At 43.2% G+C, this 19,738-nt stretch overlaps 1 protein-coding gene across 2 annotated transcripts; it reads right to left on the bottom strand.

Annotated features, from left to right (window-relative positions):
- Positions 20–17,536, bottom strand: LGALS3 (galectin 3). 2 transcript variants are annotated; one of them, XM_005659974.3, is made up of 6 exons: positions 17,404–17,536; positions 10,026–10,047; positions 8,125–8,478; positions 6,053–6,141; positions 1,843–2,008; positions 20–325 (listed from the first exon to the last, which is right to left on the bottom strand). In XM_005659974.3, exons 2-6 carry the CDS (start codon positions 10,041–10,043, stop codon positions 170–172), a joined length of 783 nt encoding a protein of 260 aa, XP_005660031.1. In that variant the 5' UTR covers positions 10,044–10,047; positions 17,404–17,536; the 3' UTR covers positions 20–169. The 2 variants fall into 2 exon arrangements, with proteins under 2 accessions (XP_005660031.1, NP_001090970.1); NM_001097501.2 differs by lacking the exon at positions 17,404–17,536 and having other exon boundaries at positions 10,026–10,048.

The following is a 19,738-nucleotide window of genomic DNA, read 5'->3' as shown; positions in this document are numbered from 1 at the left end:
CAATTAAATGACAAATAAAGACAGGTAACTCTTATTTATTAAATGAGTAATTTATAAGGACAATGATGAATAAAGGTAAAATTTTTCACTCATAGTGAACATGAAACTTTTGAATGTGTAAGGTTTATGTTCAATTTCATTTCTTTAAAAAGTATCTGCCCATTTAAGATTATATCATAGTGTGTGAAGCACTGGTGAGAGTTATGTCACCAGAAATTCCCAGTTTGCTGATTTCCCTGAGATTTCTCATCCGATGATTGTACTGCAACAAGTGAGCATCATTGACCGCAACCTTGAAGTGGTCAGGTTCAACCAGGACTTGTATCTGAAACGGCATATACACAAAACTATTAGGAACACCCATTCAGTTCAAAATCCATCTGGCCTGACTGCGGGATGTCTAACATTTTTATCTTTATGGTCATTTGTAGAACTGATTAAACCCAGAAAAAGTAACCTGACAGCAAAATAACCTCTAAATTACACAAAGATGGAAACAAAATGATATTGTTAGTAGGATACATAGTTGAAGTCACAGAGGGAGAGACTAATAATTTACATAAAAACAAAGTTTTTGCATGGCCTCAAACACCTAAAAGTAAAAATAATAAATGCTAAAATAGGAATTCTCTGCTTAGAGTGAAAATGTTATGAAGATTGATAATACCAGCTTTGGCAAAATTAAGGGAAACACTATAATAATAATAATCCAATAATAGTCAGTGGATGTGTTAATCCTTACATCCTTTTGGAAGCAGCACCTTGGCAATACCTTTATCTAAAATTTAAATGGTTTATTCTTTGAATAAAAGTATTCTAGGAAGCAAAGATGTATAAGGATAGTCATCACAGTATTTTAGTAAAATAAATACAAATTTCCAGGTTTTATTTGTTTGGAATATTTCCATACTCTAGTCAGTAGAGTACAGGGTGAACTCTCTCATATCTAAATAATGCTGGCAATGTTCTAATAAGGAAAGATGTCCACCAGATGTAGAGTATGATCCTTGTTGGTCCCTTTAGTCCCTGCCCTGAGAAGCTTATAGTCTAGCTGTTTTATTGCTTACTCTACAGTCAATCCTGATATGTGGACCTAATATTTGTTGAGGCAGTGCTTACAAATAAATGCGTTGTCATAGAAAAGACTGGAAAGCTATTCAAGTTGCAACCTTTGTGAGTATGGGGGAAAGGGTAAAGGATGGAGGAAGTTTCAATGAAAATCTAGAAATTTTCTTTTCATAAAACAATCATGTGTTAATTTTAGAATTTAAGAAAAAATGTTTTTTAAACGGCTGCACCTGTGGCATATGGAAGTTCCCAGGCTAGGGGTCAAATTGGAGCTGCAGCTGCTGGCCACAGCCACAGCAACGCAGGATCCAAGCCACATCTGCCATCTACACCACAGCTCATGGCAACCAGATTCTTAACCTACTGAACAAAGACAGGGATCGAACCTGCATCCTCATGGATACTAGTCGGATTCATTACCACTGAGCCATGAAGGGAACTCCAAAGAGTTTTGGTTGCCATGCTAACTATGTTGTTTTAAGGAATTAAGTCTCAGTGCAACTGTACCGTAAAGACTTTCTGCCCTCTTTATTAAAGATGGTATTTTCCTCATGTCAGAAAAGCTTAAACTCAGAGGGGTAGTAACAGGGACGACAGTGAAGTGCCTGAATGGAGTTAGGGGTGTGCTACTGTTCCTGAGACTGGTCTCCTGGAATGAGGAGCAGATGTTAGGTGTCCCAGGACAGCTGATGAAAATTCACTTCAAGTGCATTGTGGTTTAAGAGTGATTCCCTTTGAGAAATAGACATTATCAATACATTAAAAATAACTTACTTTGAATGGTTTACCACATTCAAATGGAAAAACCATCTGTCTCTCTTCCCTTCCCCAGTTATTATCCAGCTTGGAATTGCAAACAATGACTCTCCTGTTGTCCTCGTTGAAGCGTGGGTTAAAGTGGAAAGCAACATCATTCCCCTTCTTGAAATCTAAAGCAAGTCTGTTTTAAACCAAAGGCCAGAGTTAGTATAATTCAAGTTGTATCTTTGTATTAAAGTGAAGAACATACAATTTTTTTTGTTTTTTTTTTTTTTGTCTTTTTAGGGCTGCATCTACAGCATATAGAAGGTTCCAGGCTAGAGGTTGAATCGGAGCTGCAGCTGCCAGCCTATGCCACAGCCACAGCAATGCCAGATCCTTAACCCATAGAGCAAGGCCAGGGATCGAACCTGCATCCTCCTGGCTTCTAGTCAGGTTTATAACCATTTAGCCACAACAGGAACTCCATGAACATACAATTTTCTAAAGAGCAAATCTTTCATAAAATACAGGGACAATTTCTAAACAGAAAATGAGTGGTTCAAACTGGAAAGTGGTCCCCCCTTATGCATGGGGAATATGCATATCCAAGACCCTCAGTGGATGCCTGAAACCACGAATAGAACCAAACCAAATTGTCTGCCTATCTATCTACCTACCTATCCATCCATACTTTTTTTCCCATACATACACACCAATGATAAAGTTTAATTTATACATTAGGCACATTAAGAGGTTGACAACTAATAATATAATAGAACGAGTACAGCAATATGCTGTAATAAAAGTCATGTGAATGGAGTTCTCTCTCTTGAAATATCTTACTGTACACATTTAATACTTTTTCCATCTTAACCAAGCACTTAATGCACTGGAGCCGTACCTTTGCATTTGAGGTATGACAGCAACGACAACTAGCATGAGTTTCATTTTCCTGTCTCACAACTTCAAGGGCAGATCTGTCCTTACTGTAGATCTTGGCAACCTCAGCATACAATTTTTTTTCCTATGTTGAGACCTTTCCCCCTTTAACTTAAAGGAAGCACATTAGGGCTTCTTCTTGGCGTATGTGAATTGCCAGCAACACGACTCTTGCTCTTTGGGGCCATTATTAAGTCAAATAAGGATTACCTGGACACAAGCACCATGATACCAGGGCAGTGATCTGGTAACCAAGAGGACCACTAAGTGACTAACATGCGGGATATGCTGTAAAAAGGGTAATTCCTGTCCCGGGCAGGATGGGGCTGGACAGTTGATGTCATCATGCCACTGAGAATGCTGGCAACTTCAAGCTCATGGCCTGTTTATTTCTAGAATTTTCTACTTAATTTTTTCAGGCTGCGACTGACCTCGGGTAACTGAAACTGCCAAAAGCCAAACCTCAGATAAGGAGTGGACGACTCTATTCTCTGCACTAACACTGCATCTCAAAGTAAATGACAATATGTGCCAAGCTTTTTGGCCTCATCTTCAGGCATACCCTCCTACTCAGTTGTAACTGTCTTTTTACTACCTCTACACATGAAAATGGTCAAGGCTTTGTAGAGGTTTGGGGCCGCATTGAAGGCACTTTATACCTGGCATTGCCGTAATAGCAGCCACCTCTCCTGCCCTGCCAGGTTACTCTTAATCCCAGTTAAAAGTAAGGCAGTCACTTAAAAAAGTGCTATCTTTTTAAAAATACCTGGCTTCCTCATAGTTAACCAAAAACCCAGTCCTGAAACAGGAAGAATGAGATGATGTAGTTAATGTTCAGTATCATGTTGCTAAGTTGTAATGGCATAATAATAAATGTGTTAAACATTCCAGGATGCCAAGTGGGATGAGTGGAAGTGCTGGCTAAACGTTTTACTCCATTCTTTCTGCTTGGATGTTAGTGCAAACACAAGTTCTCTGGTTGTTAAAGTACTAAATCTACCCCCTTGTTTCTCAAAGTGTTCTCCACAGAGTGCTAACATCAGAAGCCACTGCTGGTGCTCTTGTCTGAAAGCAAGGCTTGCACTCTAGACCTATGCACAATGGTTCTTTGGGTACTACCATTTGCCCAGTAACAGACACATACAACCACCAATGATTAAACTCACAGGGAAAGGACCCATATAGTCAAATTAGCAATAGAATTTGTATTTGACAAAATACCCAAAGCCTCTATCTTCTCAGCAGTGAAAAGGAAGATAATTGTCATCTCTACCACGTTAAGGATCCTTTTCCTTCACCTAATTCCTCAGATTTTGCAGAACAAAGCAATAGATTTTTTTTTTCAGTTTACTGCCACCTTAATAATTTCAACCAACATTGGCTTTGATCTGCCACAGTCTCAGTCAACATCTCAATTATGATCGGAACTAACTTTTCTGATCACAACAAGGCAAAGATGCTAATGTGGTTCTCCGCCACAGCTGCAGCAGGAGGAGAGCAGATATTACCAAACTGCGAGTGCTGTCGGCACAGGACAAGAGTGTTGGCTCCTATGTCATTTTGGGAGGCAAGATGGATAAGCACAGAGTTGGAAGTTATATATGTTTTGTAACAAGCTTTATTGTGCCAAAATGCTGTGTTTAGAAGCTGTATGGGTTGTGCAGAAAGAAGAGCTGGCTTAGGGAGATGACTACCATGTAGAACCAGAGGAGGCTGGCTGGAGGTAGAGTGAATGGCTAGAAGAATGTTAAAATGATCAAATCAGAATCTGAGTCCACCTCCTGATAACAGATGAGGTGGCTCCCATTGAGTCACTAAGATCAACAGGACAGGCACTCGTAGAGGCTGTTTAGGGACTCTTGAACAAACCTGTGTGCGTGGCTCAAATTTGTACCTTTTGTGTACTGTCTATATAAGACCCAGAAATAGATTAATTAGTGGTTGTAGGAGCTTTACTGGTTTCGTTAACTTCAGGGACAGACATACTGGATACCTTCGGGATAGTCTTAGCCTGCTTATATATATGTAAATATAACCAGTGGTGATAACCAGAGCCAAGGTCCCAGGGCTGCCATTAAGTCAGCATGGATTTTCCTAAATGAGCTCAAAAGTCTTATCCCATCCTAGCTCACCTCAAGCAAACCAGTATCAATGGTGGTTTCATTTGTTCTGACAAAGTTTTTTTTTTTTTGTCTTTTGTCTTCTCAGAGCCACACCTGAGGCATATGGAGGTTCCCAGGCTAGGCGTTGAATCGGAGCTGCAGCCACCGGCCTACACCACAGCCACAGCAACACTGGATCTGAGCTGTGTCTGCGACCTACACCACAGCTCACGGCAACACCAGATCCTTAACCCACTGATGGAGGCCAAGGATCAAACCCAAAACCCCATGGTTCCTAGTCAGATTCATCTCTACTGCGTCACGATGGGAACTCCAGTTCTCACAAAATCTTAAACTTATAGAGTCTTTTTAAACTTTTTAGTGTCTACTCAGGAAGACTGGGGTTCCCCATCTTGTCACATCATCTGCACAAGGCTGACAACAGGGGAAACTGACTCTGTTTCACCCAGAATGAAGATGGAAATGGCAGCCGGGCTCACAAATATGAGCGCACTGTGATCTGCATAACTGCAGGGACATTTGTAAGAAATATGAGGATAGAATGGTATAATATTTTTAATTTTTATTTTTAAAAGATTTTATTATAGATAATTCACAATTTTGTCAATTTCTGCTACACAGCAAAGTGACCCAGCCATACATCCATATACATTCTTTTTCTCACATTATCCTCCATCATGTTCCACCACAAGTGACTAGACATAGTTCCCTGTGCTACACAGTAGGATCTCACTGCAGAGTGGTATAATATCTAAGCTCTCAGATCAACTATGCATCTTTTTGTCTTTGACTCTAAGTTTTGATGGCCTTTGTTTTTTAGACAATATATGGCTCAGAGGTAGAGGGATGGCCAAACATTATACTACAAAGGCTCTTTCCTTTAATTCTAAAGCTTTCATTGCTAGGAAGAACCAATAGAATGGGTTTTTCTGCTCTTCCTCTTTGTCCTCACAAGGGAAACTTTTTTTAAAGTCTGTTTCTGGGAGAAAAACAAGATTTAGTGAGGAAAACTTTGTCTTCTTGGTGGGAACGTGTATTGATTTATGGGAAAATTCCAAACTGTGGTATAGCCAAGATTCTAAATGTGTAATTTTAAAAATTCTATTAAAATTCAAAACAGATCACCCTTTATTCCCAAAGTAATCAACAAATGTGTTAGACTTGCTAGTTTTGCTCTTTACCTGTTTGCATTGGGCTTTACTGTGCCCAGAATTGTTATCAGCATGCGAGGCATGACTCCTCCAGGCAAAGGCAGGTCATATGGCACATTCTGCAAATAAAACATATAGGTATATATATATATATGTATACACACACACACACACACACACACACACATAAAGGAGTCATATTTTCTTGAGGAAAGAAAGAAAAAGATGTTGCTAAAGTTTAACCACTATTAATATGTGTGAATAACATATAACCCTGCTGAAAGCCGTCTTTTCAGACTCTTAGGCCAGCTTGCCCAGGGCCTGAAGAGAAGATTCCCTACACAACTACAACTAATAATTGAGAATAAGGTCATCCATTAATTGCTACCAAAGGCAGACCATGTCCCCTTTGGGAGCACTGGATCTCTCATGATGAGGGCCATTACAATATAAAACTCATGCATTAGCTTACTTTATGAGAAGGCTTAAGTTAGGCCTTGCAATCAACATTTTTGTGCCACTCTTAAGATCCTTTTCATCCAACATGATTCACTGTGGTTATTCTGCCTCCTGAAGGCAGACACTGTGGCATCTTCTGGGCTTCTGAGGTCTCCTATGGTCCACTCACACAGGCCCAGTGGAATGCTTTGAATGTGGCAGGTACTCAACATTTGTGGAATGGTCACTTCCCAGTTAACACATGCTCCAGTTCATTCTGCAAATATCTATTGACCATCTATGTTCAAGGTGCTGTAAGTATTCCCAATGCTCTGCCTTTGGCCTCTTCTCTTTTTCCTTAATAATTACTTCCCCCCAAGCAACCGTCATCCAACTCTCTTTTCTCTCTAGACGTGATCTGTACAAGACCTGTGCTTCCTCCTTGTCTGGCTTTGCTACTGGTGCTGCAAATCCAACCAGTATGAACTGGAATTTTCTCCCCTGCTCCTCCCCAATCTGGTCCCCTTCCCGAGTTCCTGGTTTGGGCTGACCTTTGGCTGGTGCTCTCCTTGCCCAACCTTAAAAAGCCAGAGTTGTCTCTGACTCCTAAAACTTAACCATGAGATCCCGGGGTTCTTCTGCTGCAATCTCTCCCCATCCACCTCTTCCTAAGACTTAACCACTAGATCCTGGGGTTTTTTTCTCTGCAATCTCTCCCCATCCACCTCTTCCTTTCCACAGCCTCCCTTGTCCCCTTGCCTCAGCTGACTACATGTCTTTGGTCCAAGCTCTGCTCAAAGTCTCCCATGCCCCCAGCGCTCTCTCTTCTCTCCTCTAAGCTGACCTACAAGCAGATCAAATGCTTCCTGTGCCATCATAGTGGGATCACATCCTGAAAGGGGCTGATCCCACTCTACTATTGAACTATTTCCTCATATTAGTACATTTTCTCCCAACTAGACTATCTAGAAGGGAAGGATCTGTGTCTGAGATGTGTCTGGGATCCCACAGAGTTATATTTTTATGCTTACAATTGATTTATTAAAATGGGTTTTACTATAAAATGAAAATTCAACCCTTAGATCACAAAATTCTCTTTAGAAGGTTTTTAAAAATGAGATTACCATGGGTCCTTCAAAGGGTCCCTCTAAGGCCATGGAAATGTGGTTTAACTCTTTATTGTACCATTTCTTCATTTTGTAAAGTGGTTTTAACAATAGTATTTTATGGGGAGCTTATGGGATTGAATGAGATCATCCATGAAGAGGTACACAGCTGGCACGTTACGTACCCAGTGTTTATTAACAATAGTAACAACCCACACCTCCCCCATTTCTATGACCTTAACTTGATTTATATTAAAGCTGCTTTACAGATGCCTTCAAAAGATACATTAGCTCCTCTTTGTACTAACAGTCCACATGCTTAAACTCAACAGGAACAACAGTCTTTTCTACTGGACCAACATACACTGTGGCTGGTGGTTGCACAGCGGTTCTAGGCAGTGAGATGAAAGCTTCAAGTCTCCCTGAAGCCCTTTGCAGGTCAGGGCCCAGGGAGCACTGCAAAGTGATGGCACCACCACCTCAGACAATTGCTACATTCTTCATTAGCTATGTCCCTATCACTATATCCAGGTGTGTGAAATGACCAATTCCTCTTACCAGTGGTCCAGAAGGGGCACCATAGGGGCCAGTGGCAGGGTAGGCTCCAGGAGCACTTGGCTGTGCAGGAGGCGGGTAGGCGCCAGGCCCACCTGGTTGCCCAGGGTAGGCTCCTGGTGCGGCTGGGCCAGGATAACCAGGTGCTGTTGGGCCAGGGTAGGCCCCTGGAGGTGCCTGTCCAGGGTAGGCGCCAGGAGGTGCCTGTCCAGGGTAGGCACCAGGAGGCCCCTGCCCAGGGTAGGTGCCAGGATAGGAAGCCCCTGGATAGCCTCCTGGCCCAGCAGGCTGGTTTCCCCATGCACCAGGCCATCCTTGAGGGTTTGGTTTTCCAGACCCGGATAAAGCATCGTTAAGCTGGAAAGAAAGACATAAACCATTACAGGATGAAAAACACAAAAACAGAATTTTCAGGTAAATAGGAATATGTAATCTAAGAATTAGAAGGATAGGGTGAAGCTATGAACTTCCTATGAATAAAATTTCCCCACCTATTCACTGAGTTCCTAAGACTAAAATTAGACTTTGGGATTATACCTGCTTTATCACTTTATTCTTGCCTCCCATCATCTCAGATCATTAGGGTTGCCTTTTCCTAAGTTGCTGAAGTTGGGAGCTAGCCATCCTCTATGTAAAAGCACATATGTTCTCACTGACATGAGGAAAATAATCACAAAATCAGGATGCTCTTGGGCTGCAAGAGCTCCACCCAGCTGGCCCTGGTTGCCTTGACCTTCCCATTGCTGGGTGTCTGCTGCACGACTCCAGCTAATGAGTGGCATCCAGGATAGAACTGGAGAAGCTGCCTTGTGCACAGGGAGGGGCCTGGGAAATAGAGTCATAAGATTTGGTTTGAAATCCAGTGCCATCCATCAAGACCTCCGAAGGCTTGGAGACATCATGTTACCTGGATAGAACTTAAGTGTCTTTGTTTGTAAAATGGGAGTAATGATCTCTTTCACGAAATTACTGGGATGAACAAGTGAGGCAGCATCTGGGAGGACTCCGTATAGACTGCAAGGTGCTGGGCCAGTGTTCGTTGGTGTCCTTTCTCTCCAGGAAGAGACACTGCCTTCTCCCTTCCTGTCTCCTATGGTATTTAGCAGAGTAATGTGGTATTTACGTGATACTCAGTAAAGATTGCTGTGTTGATTGAGTATCATCCATTAGGATTGTCTGATCTTTTGTGTTCTGGGGTTTTTTTGTTTTCTTTTTTGGCCATGCCCATGGCATGCAGGAGTTCCCGGACCAAGGATTGAAACCACACCACAGCAGTGACAATGCCAGATCCTTAACCCACTGTGCCACCTAGGAACTCTGACAGTCTGAACCTTTGATGCATTAGGAATCCAAGCCCAGACCTGGTATTAGAACAACAAGCCGAGGCTGTAAAGGGAGCCCAGGGGCCTGGGGGAAGGGGAGAGAAAATCAGAGGGCTTGATGAGGAAACGTAAACTGGATTTAGGAAAATAGACTCATGGCTGTAGGTGGGGTGAGTCATTCTGTTAATTTGGGAATACTAATGGGAATTTATTTTGACTGCTTCTTAGTTCAGCATTTGGGAAGGGAGGAGGGGTAGAGGGCACCACAGTATTAAAGAAAAAAATCAGGATGCTGAGACAGCCCATTGCTCAGTGGATTTCTTAGCTCCTGCCAGCAGAATCCACCCGCTTCTGTCCTAGGCAGTTCAGTAAAGGGGTTACTGTTAGTGAGGCCCAGGCCTCTCTGCCTGGCTTTCTTCCTGAATTTGTTGCTGGAAAAACACAACTCCAGCTAACGAGTGGTGGGAGAGTTAGATGGAAACTCTGGTGACTAAAAAGAAAAAGAAAAACAAACAAAACAAAACCCTCAACCTGCATGAATGTCTACACATGAAGGTAGGAAAACAGACATAAGACACTTACCGAAAAACCGTCTGCCATTCTCCTAAAAGGAGAAGGAAAAAAAAAAAAAAAAGAGCCACAGGTTATCATTTGATCCTGAAAGATTTTTGGTTTCTGCCTGAATAACGTCACAAACAGCTCACTAAGCAGGACTAGTCCATCTACAGGGATTCTAACACAAGCCAGTCTAGTCCCCAAATACACCTAAGTCAGTAGTGGGGAGCCACAAAAATGTCTCATTTCATCGTGGGGCGGGGTCGTGCTCTGCCTGGATTGCCACACCCTATTTAACTCAGAACTAAACTCTAATCACAAGAGCCTGTGGCCTGAATCACGGGAGTAACAGCCATGCTCTGCTGCCGGTGGGAGGGAAGGAGTGAAAGTAAACAGTTTCCTAGGTAATACGTGTTTGTCCTGGTTGTCTTTGGTCCCCCTTCACCTTCCTTCCTGTGCTCTCTTTCCACCACCTCCTAAAAAGTGTTCAGTGCATTAATATCACCCACCGCCCACTCCCCTGGTGAACAAAAGCCAGGGTTCCCGTGCCCTCCCCTGGGATTTAGGAGGAAAGCAGTTGGTTGATTCCTATATTCCCCACTTTCCCCCCACAAGACGTAGTTGCTGCTGTTGGTTTAGTCCTTCATTTGCATACATTTATGTCTCTTGTGGGCTCCTAACTGGGTTTGAAGATGGAGGCAGTCAACATGTATGGTCCCTTCACAGGCCAGACGAGGTGAAAGTGATTGACCCTGTGGGCCAGACCACATGCCATGGGAAGTCACAACTGGAAAGATTACTTCCAACAGGGAAAGGACAGTGTTGTTTGAGCTAAGCCTTGAAGGAAAGGTGAGACTGTTATGTGGAGCAATAAAGAGGAAAGATGGGCACAAGTTGCTTTTTTTCTTTTTTAAAAAAATAGTTGTTATTTCAAATGAAATCTCTCACAGTAAAATGAATGAAATTAAAAAAAAAAAAAGGTCAGACGATGCAGAGGAAACCATTTTGGGTAGGATGTTACAAAAGAGGGTCAGCCTTGCCCAACGTTGCCCCAAAGGGTAGCAGCGCTGATCCTGTCCACTGTCCCCACCCTCATGCCAAGGTGCCAAGTCCCCAACCAAACAGGATGTTTTACACCTGCTCTCACTGCTGGTGTTCTAGTGATGAGGGCAGAAGGGCAGCTTTGGACTCCTCAGGCCTGAATGAGTTGTCTTGACTCAAGATCAGCTGGGTATGGCCAAAATTACCCGGATCTTAAAACTATCAGAATCTTTTTCCTTAAGTGGCTTACTTGCCATAGTTCTGTTATTTGAAGAAACGAACCAATAAATGGTGGCTACTTGATGGGTTCTTAGGTTCCTTGATCGGCTCCCAAGAGGACAGAAACAAACCCCTCCCACCCCCCAAATATGGCTGTTCACCTTGGAGATCTGCCATGGACACCACTCCCAGAATGTGGATGCCCAAGTTGGGCAGCAAGAAACAATGGCAGAAAACAACTGCCCGCATAGATTAACCACCTGTAAGGATTAACTGCCCTCTGTCATGGAACTCAACCCCTACCCCTCCCTTGACCTTCCCCTCCTTCTTCTTCATTGTTCCTGCCACAGGTTCCTGCCGTGAACTCCAGCCACAGATCCTTTATAAGCCTAGAACCTCAATACAGTCAGGGCTGGCACCATTTTGAGCTCAGTCTGTGCCCCTCTGATGCCTTAATAAACCTCTCTTGCTTTATCAACTAGGCCTTGCGTGTTCCTCCCTCAGCAAAACTAACAGTTCTAAAAATGTAAAATACTACATTTCTTGGTTAAAAAAACAAGCAAGCAGAGCTCCTAGAACTTCATGTGTGCTTCATTTAAACACCAGGTATTTTATTCTACTCTGCTGTTCTTTATAAGAGTTAGATATTACCCCACCCCTTTTTTCTTTATGCACATCTCCTTTTTAATCTGGGCATTCTCGAACATATTTAGAAACACTCAGGTCATCACCGTGCCCAGCTTCCAATGTGGAAATTTCTGGCAATTTGGGAAGTCATAGTAATACTCTTCCAGGGCTTACAATCACGGTATTTAGTATACAGTATTTGATTTTTTTAAAGCAGAAGTTGGGTGTTCTGTGTTTCCTTCTCCAAAAGGCTGCCACTGCTTACAAAATTGTGCTGCTACTATAGGAGGAATTTGAGTTGTTACAGAAAAGGAAAAGACATTTTTAATAGATTATTTTCTACTTATTATTATTATTATTATTAGTCTTTTAAGAGCCGCACCCACAGCATATAGAAGTTCCCAGGCTAGTGGTAAAATCGGAGCCATAGCAGTTGGCCTACACCACAGCAACGTGGGATCCAAGTCACATCTTCGACCTACACCACAGATCAAGGCAATGCTGGATCCCTGACCCTCTGAGCAAGGACAGGAATTGAACCCACATCCTCATGGATACTAGTCGGGTTTATTACTGCTGAGCCACAACGAAAACTCCAGAAAAGACATTTCTTAAGTCAAGAAAATCAAGCTTCTCATTTTGGATGCCAATAAAAAACGATCTTGAACTTTACAGTGGGCAGAAAGCTTAATTCCTTTGATTACACATTCTTTTTCCACTCCTGAGCAACACACCAAAGACTCAGCAATAACTTTATGTTTTCACTTCTTTAAAATATCCCCATTGTGTACAGGCTTATTCTCAAACTCAGTGCCACTGACATTTCACATGTGATACTTTGTAGTGAGAGGCTGTCCCCTGCATTGTCGTATGTTTGGCAGCATCCTTGGCTTCAACATACATGATGCCAGGAGCACTGACTCCAGTTGTGATAATACAGAATCTTTTTTGTCTTTTTAGGGCCGCACCTGCGGCATATGGAAGTTTCCAGGCTAGGGGTCGAATTGGAGCTACAGCTGCTGGCCTACACCACAGCTCATGGCAATAAGTGGGATCCTTAATCCACTGATCAAACCCACTGATCAGACCCAGGGATCAAACCCAAGTCCTCATGGATACTAGTCAGGTTTATTATTGCTGAGCCATGACAGGAACTCCCATCCAGAATGTTTTAAGACATTGCCAAATATCTCTGGAAAGGGCTGGAAGAGGGCAAAATTTTGCCTGTTTTGAGAATCACTGGTCTAGGCTAATTAGCATGTATCTCTCCATATAAATGTACACATGCAGGTAAAAAAACCCCAGAAAGTTAGTTTCAATTGTTCAAGCTAGCTAAATGTGTACCACTGGCTAATGGTATGTCTTATTAACAAAACTGCAATTAAACTTAGATGTGTTTAAAGGCTAATCACAATCAGAAACACACAAAAAGCATTTTCAAAATTGAACATTTATTCTTTTCAAAGTCCCTGTTCAAGCATATTCAGTTTCTTTCCCAAGCAAAACAATTTGAGAAACAAAGCGGATTCCACTTTATTTCCACTGTGTTTCACATAACACCAACGATGACAGTTTGGATTGTGTTGTGACACATTAGACAAGCCCATTAGAATAATGACACCCTGTACTTGTGTGGTGCTTTTCAGTTTACAAAGCACTTTAACACACCTTGTCTATTTTGATGCTGATAATAATCTTATGAGACTGACAGGGAAAAGTCAATATCCTCACTTGAGAGGTGAGGAAAGTGAGACTCAGAGAGCTAACATGGTGACTCAAAGCCATTCTGTCATTAGCAGGCCAAGGACTAGGGTTCGAGCATCCTGACTCCTAATTCAGGCTGATTTCATACTAGCATAAAACCTCACACTTTGAAATTTTAAAGTATAGTCCTTTGAAAGTGCTAATTACTTCATTTAGAAATTAATTTTCTGGATTATTCATTCAGAACTGCATAACATGCTGAAATTGAAAACAAATGAAAAAAGATCATGTTTTTGTCAGAAAAGTAGCTGAGTGACTCATTCAGTGTGCAATGATATTGAACATAAGGATGCCATTTTGCACAGTCACTTGCCTAATTGTAACCACGTTTAAACTGATCAAGTACTTTTCCAAAAATTAGGTATGCATTGTTTTGATTATGTCAACTCCCAACCATCAGATTTCTGGTGGAAAGGGTTCCAACCAATGTTCTTTTGAAATCAAGGTTAGCAACCTTATATCTCAAGAACAAAAAGAAGAATCAAAAAAACAATTAAAAAAATTATTTGGATAAATATCTTCCTTACTTGACAGGAAAAAAAATTTTTTCTGATGAGTAGTTTACATGTAAAGAGATGAGAAAATGTAAAAAAGAAAAAAAGAAGTTCCACTCTACAGTACTATAGGTATGTGAACTCTATCCTGGCATTCCCAGAATCAGAATTTCGAAGAGCGGGAAAAGAAACATTACATTAAAGACAAACAAATACATAGAGGAAATACTACCTGAGACTTTATGATGGGAAAAACCTACAGGAAGCAGTTCAGCATCACTTTGGAATAAGAGATTTAAACATGAGTAAGAACACAGATCATTTTAATCGGCTACTAATTGTAGCTTCTCCCTTTAATAAAGAGTGGCTATCTACTGTACTATGCTATTCTAGGCCCACCTAGCAATTAATCCAGTTGCCTGGCCTCCCAGGAGCACTTCTGAAATTTCTGCCCACAAAGGGCCCCAAGCTTTACACAAGCTGGTAAGGGAAGTAGATCATGACTGCATTTCCTTGGAACCGCAGGCACTGCCCATATTCTCTCCAAAGAACAGGAGAGGTGGTCTACTTCCTGGCCATACTGAAATACAGAATAGGGCTTGAGGAAAGCCCCCTAATTAAAGCCAAATTCAGGGATGCTGAGTTAGAGCAAAGAAAACTGGTCCTTTACTAGGATTCTTTTTTCATCATAGTTCCGCAGCATCAAGGAAGGTAAAGTTACTTTGTGCCTCTCAGTTAACTGATTTTTTTTCCCTTATGGAAAAGCTGAGTATCAGTCGAGAGAGAACACATGATACTTAGTCAGCAGCAAATTGGAATTACTGCCCTGGCAGGCTTACTATTCAGAATTGAATGAGAAGAACAAGTTTGGGGACCAGGCACAAAATGTTAACTAGCTATCCTCAACAGAAGCCTGTGTCACAAACTATCACAGGAAAGAGAGGCAATATTTTAGATCAGTTACCACGAGTCTCAGGTACATGAGGTTTAGAAGCCAATTGGTTTTTAAGGTAACATGAAAGTCTCAAGTTTTGCTATAAGAATATAGATTTCTGTTGCAGTTAAGATGTAGAATCTGGCTGATGAGGGTTCTAGGGCAAAAGGTATCTAAGTAATAGGTGGAACCAGTATTGGCTTTTTGATCTCACTAGCAGTAAGAAAAAATTCTTTCTAAAGTACTTCTGCATATTTGTGGCATAGAAAAATTATCATTGATAAAGGATGCCTCAGAGTGAGATTTGCCTATTTCACTAAAAACAAAGGCTAGCTTTCGGGGTCAATCTACAGGCAGGTGCCCCCCCCCGCCCGCCATTTATATAACCTAGTGAGGAATCCTCCTAGTATTTCTTTTTTTTTTTTTTTGTCTTTTGTCTTTTGTCTTTTTGTCTTTTGTTGTTGTTGTTGTTGCTATTTCTTGGGCTGCTCCCTCGGCATATGGAGGTTCCCAGGCTAGGGGTTGAATCGGAGCTGTAGCCACCGGCCTACGCCAGAGCCACAGCAACGCAGGATCCGAGCCACGTCTGCAGCCTACACCACAGCTCACGGCAACGCCGGATCGTTAACCCACTGAGCAAGGGCAGGGACCGAACCCGCAACCTCATGGTTCCTAGTCGGATTCGTTAACCACTGCGCCACGACGGGAACTCCCTCCTAGTATTTCTAAGCTCAAAACATTCAAGAACCATCATCAAACTTCTCCCCTAAATATGGAGTAAGCGTTGATTCTAAGTGTAACCCCCACACCTTATTAATGTAGGAAGCAGCTCTAGTCTCCTATAGATCAAGGATGAGTCATAGACATCAAAGGAATGAAAGACTCTAGGGATTCAAAGTCCATGCCTGAAAAGGAGACTGTTGTGGGAAATTAATTTTTATTTATTCGTTTATTTTAATTGGGGGGGGCACCTCTGGCCATGTGGAAGTTCCTGAGCCAGGGATCAAACATTTGCCACAGAAGTGACCAGAGCCAGGGCAGTAAAAATGCTGGAACCTTAACCTGCTAGCCACCAAGGGACTCCAATTGTTATTACTGAACTTTAACCTTTATGGAAACACAATTTCCATAGTATGAAAGACAAATTTATACACTTGAGGTGAATGAGTCAGAATTTTGGAAGCTGGTAAAATCTTCTCTCATGCTCTGTGCCAAATGGTCGATTTTTATTGCTCTCATTTTCTCTAGAACTAAATGAGCCTGTATTCCATTCCTTTTCCAGAATCCTAGAAACAGAATGGGTCACTGAGGTCCAGCCTTCCTCATCATCCAGCAACCTAACTCCCAGGAATCACTTTACAAATATTCCACGTCTGGAATAGGAACTGCCAACTTTAGGGAAAGACATGAAACCTAAGTCACAGTGTCAACGCCTGTGTTCCTAGCTCCTACTCCTCAATGTGGATGCATTTTAGAGCTTTTATTTGTACAACTCACAATTTGGAATAAATCCTCACACGTTTTAAAAGCCCTCCCCCAGCCCCCACCCCAGCTAGTCCTCTGCGCACTTGCACCGACATTCTGCCACACCCCACATATCTTTGGCACATATCTGAGAACGTTAATACCTAAGTCTGGGCAGGGACGAATCACTGATTTGGAAAAACTGAGGGTGCACAGACTTTGCCAAGCTGGGTACATGCCCACTTAGGCCTTGGAGCAGCACCTCTTTCTTTCTTTCTTTTTTTTTTTTTTTTTTTTTTTTTGCGGGATCAGCATCCAGAGAGAGGCTGCAGCCCCTGACGCCGTTGGCCTGGTAGCACAACTCATTCGCATCCCACAGCAAGATCAAGTGGCCGACAGCCAAGGCCGGGGTAGCAGGAGCCGTCCGACAGAGTCCCGGGGCACTACTGCTGGGGGCGGGGGCAGGGGGACCTGTTCTCACGCGCAGCTGGGACGAGCTGCTGAGAGGCTGCGCGCGCGCCCACCAGGCACAGCCAGAGCTGGAGGCTGGAGGGAGCGACGCGGAGGATGAGCCTCTCAGTAGCCGCTGAGGTGCCCTGAGCCCCGGCAGCGTCCGCAGACACCCCCCACAGACACCCCGGAGGCCTCGAGGACGTACAGGTGAATCTTTGTAAGGCGTTGCTAACTTTTCCCGAATCTCTGACTCCTCTTTCGAGGACAGACGCGGGCCCAGAACGCGGCCCTCGGCTGCCTGCCCCCGGCTCCCGCCCGGCCCTCCAAAGGGGGCCGCGCACCGAGCAGCGCCCAGGAGCTCTCGCCCTGCCCGGTGCCCGTCCCAGGCCCGGCGCCCCGCGCCACTCACCCGACGCCCAGATACTCTCTCGCTCGTCGCGGGGATAGCTTGCGCGGAGGTGGTAGCGTCCTAGTGGGGTGGTGGCTCCGCGCCTCAAATACACCCGGCCCGGCCCGGCCCGCCTCTCCCGGGGCGGGGCTGCCACCCCTACCGCCCCGGCCTCGCCCTGCGGGCGAGGCTGGGCGAGTTCCCAGCCCCGCTGGACACCTGGGCGCCGCGGCTCCAGGGCCCAGAGGAAACGCCCGACCCGGAAGAGCGGCGGGTGGGACCCTGACTAGTGACCCCCATCCGGGCTGCGTCTAGTTGGTCTCCTCGGTAGCCTCTGGAGATTGGGGTTCACCGCCCTTTCTCCAGATTCACCTGCTAACTGCTCAGACCAAAATGGAGTCTGAGAAATTTGTAGTGTGTGCTTCTTTGGGGAGTTTGGCTTGCTTATTTGCTGACTTATATCGTGTTCACTTATTTTCTGCGTGAATCGGAGGCATCCTCATCCTTTCTGCGCTTACTTCACCTAAATCTCCTCTCAGCATCAAGGCCTTGGCACAGTGACTTTGGTCACAGGAAGGGCCCTGTCAAGTTTTCTGAGCTGCTAGGTGAGATGCTCCATGTTGTTGGCCTTGCTTTCATTCCCTTTATGAACTGTGACACAGGTGCATACCTTCTCAGACCGAGAGCTCTGAATTGTTTTGCTGTTTGCTCTCTGTTGCACCCTCAGCATCTACCCAGTGTCTGGTTCTCAGTAAATATTTGAATGAATGGTCGAAATAATGAATCACTTCCTAGAAAGTCTGTTTTCTCAGAGATTGGGAAGAGTCCTGATGAAGAAGGGAAGAGTTAAATACAAACGTACCTTTGGAAAAGGCAGGAATAAAATAACATAAAGCTGTGGCTCTAAGAAAGGTTGTTAAAAGTAGTGATGCTTCCATGAGAGGTGATATTTGTTCAGTAGCACTTTGCTGGATAATAGCTGAGTGAAATGGCTAAGATTGTCCAAGATTTTTTTTTTTTTCAGTTCAGATAACCACTCACAAAAATTAACTCGACTCACAGACATAGAAAACAAACTTATGGGGAATTCTGGTTGTGGCTCAGCGGATTAAGAGGGTGAGGATGAGGGCTGGATCCCTGGTCTAGCTCAGTGGGTTAAGGATTTGACATTGCCACAGCTGTAGCTTAGGTTGCGGATGCAGCTGGGCTCCAGGGTTGTTGTAGCTGTGGTGTAGGCATAAGCTGGCAGCTTCAGCTTTGCAGCTCCAATAAGACTCCTAGCCCGGGAACTTCCATATACCACAGGTGCAGCTTTTAAAAAAAAGGAAGAAAGAAAACAAACTTATGGTTACCAATGGGGAAAAGGATGTGGAGTGATAAATTAGGAATTTGAGATTAACAGGTACACATATAGGTAATCAATAAGGACATAGTTGTAGCACAAAGAACTATATTCAATAGCTTATAATAATCTATAATGGAAAGAAATCTGAAAAAGAACATAAAAATATATATGAATGAGTGAATTGCTTTGCTGTACACCTGAAACATTGTAAATCAATTATACTTCAATTTTTTAAAATTATGGGATGTTGCTTGGTGGTCTAGTGACTAGGAGACCCACAGTTTCACTACTGCTGCCCTGGTCTGGGAACTGAAATCCCACATCAAGCTGTTGCATGCCACCAACCAAAAAAAAAACCAAAAACTCAAAATGGATTAAAGATCTAAATATAGGAGTTAAAACTATAAACTTCCTAGGAGAAAACAGGGGAAAAACCTCCTTAACAATGATTTTAGCAGTATTTTTTGGATATGACACCACAAGCAACAAGTGATAAAAGGTTAAAGTGAACAAGTGGGACTACATCAAACCAAAAAGCTCCTGAACAGTAAAGAAAACTATCAACAAAATGAAAAGGCAACCTACAAAACTGGAGAAAATATTTGCAAATCATATATCCAAAGACGAGATCAATATCCAAAATATAGAAGAAACTCATACAACTCGATTGCAAAAAAAAAATCTGGTTGAAAAATGGACAGAGGGACCAGGAGTTCCCATGTGGTACAGCGGAAACAAATCTGACTAGGATCCTTGAGGCCACAGGTTCCATCCCTTTTCTCACTTGGTGGGTTAAGGATCCAGCATTAGCTATGGTGTAGGTTGCAGATGTAGCTCGGATCCCGTGTTGCTGTGGCTGTGGCATAGGCTGGCAGCTACAGCTCCGATTCGACCCCTAACCTGGGAACCCCCATATGCTGAGGGAGTGGCCCTAGAAATGGCAAAAAGACAAAAAAAGGGGGGGGGGAACCAAATTGACATTTTTCCGAAAAAGATACATGGCCAACAGGT

Source organism: Sus scrofa, chromosome 1, assembly GCF_000003025.6.
Source record: "Sus scrofa isolate TJ Tabasco breed Duroc chromosome 1, Sscrofa11.1, whole genome shotgun sequence".
NCBI lineage: Eukaryota > Metazoa > Chordata > Mammalia > Artiodactyla > Suidae > Sus > Sus scrofa.
Note: the sequence above shows the minus strand (reverse complement) of the source record. Positions and strands in the feature narration are given on the sequence as shown.

Coding starts and splice junctions, on each gene's coding strand:
- LGALS3 (XM_005659974.3), bottom strand. Junction 2,009..6,052: donor GTAAAGCCCAATGCAAACAG/GTAAAGAGCAAA, acceptor GGTTTAAAACAG/ACTTGCTTTAGATTTCAAGA. Junction 326..1,842: donor AATGTGGTAAACCATTCAAA/GTAAGTTATTTT, acceptor ATGCCGTTTCAG/ATACAAGTCCTGGTTGAACC.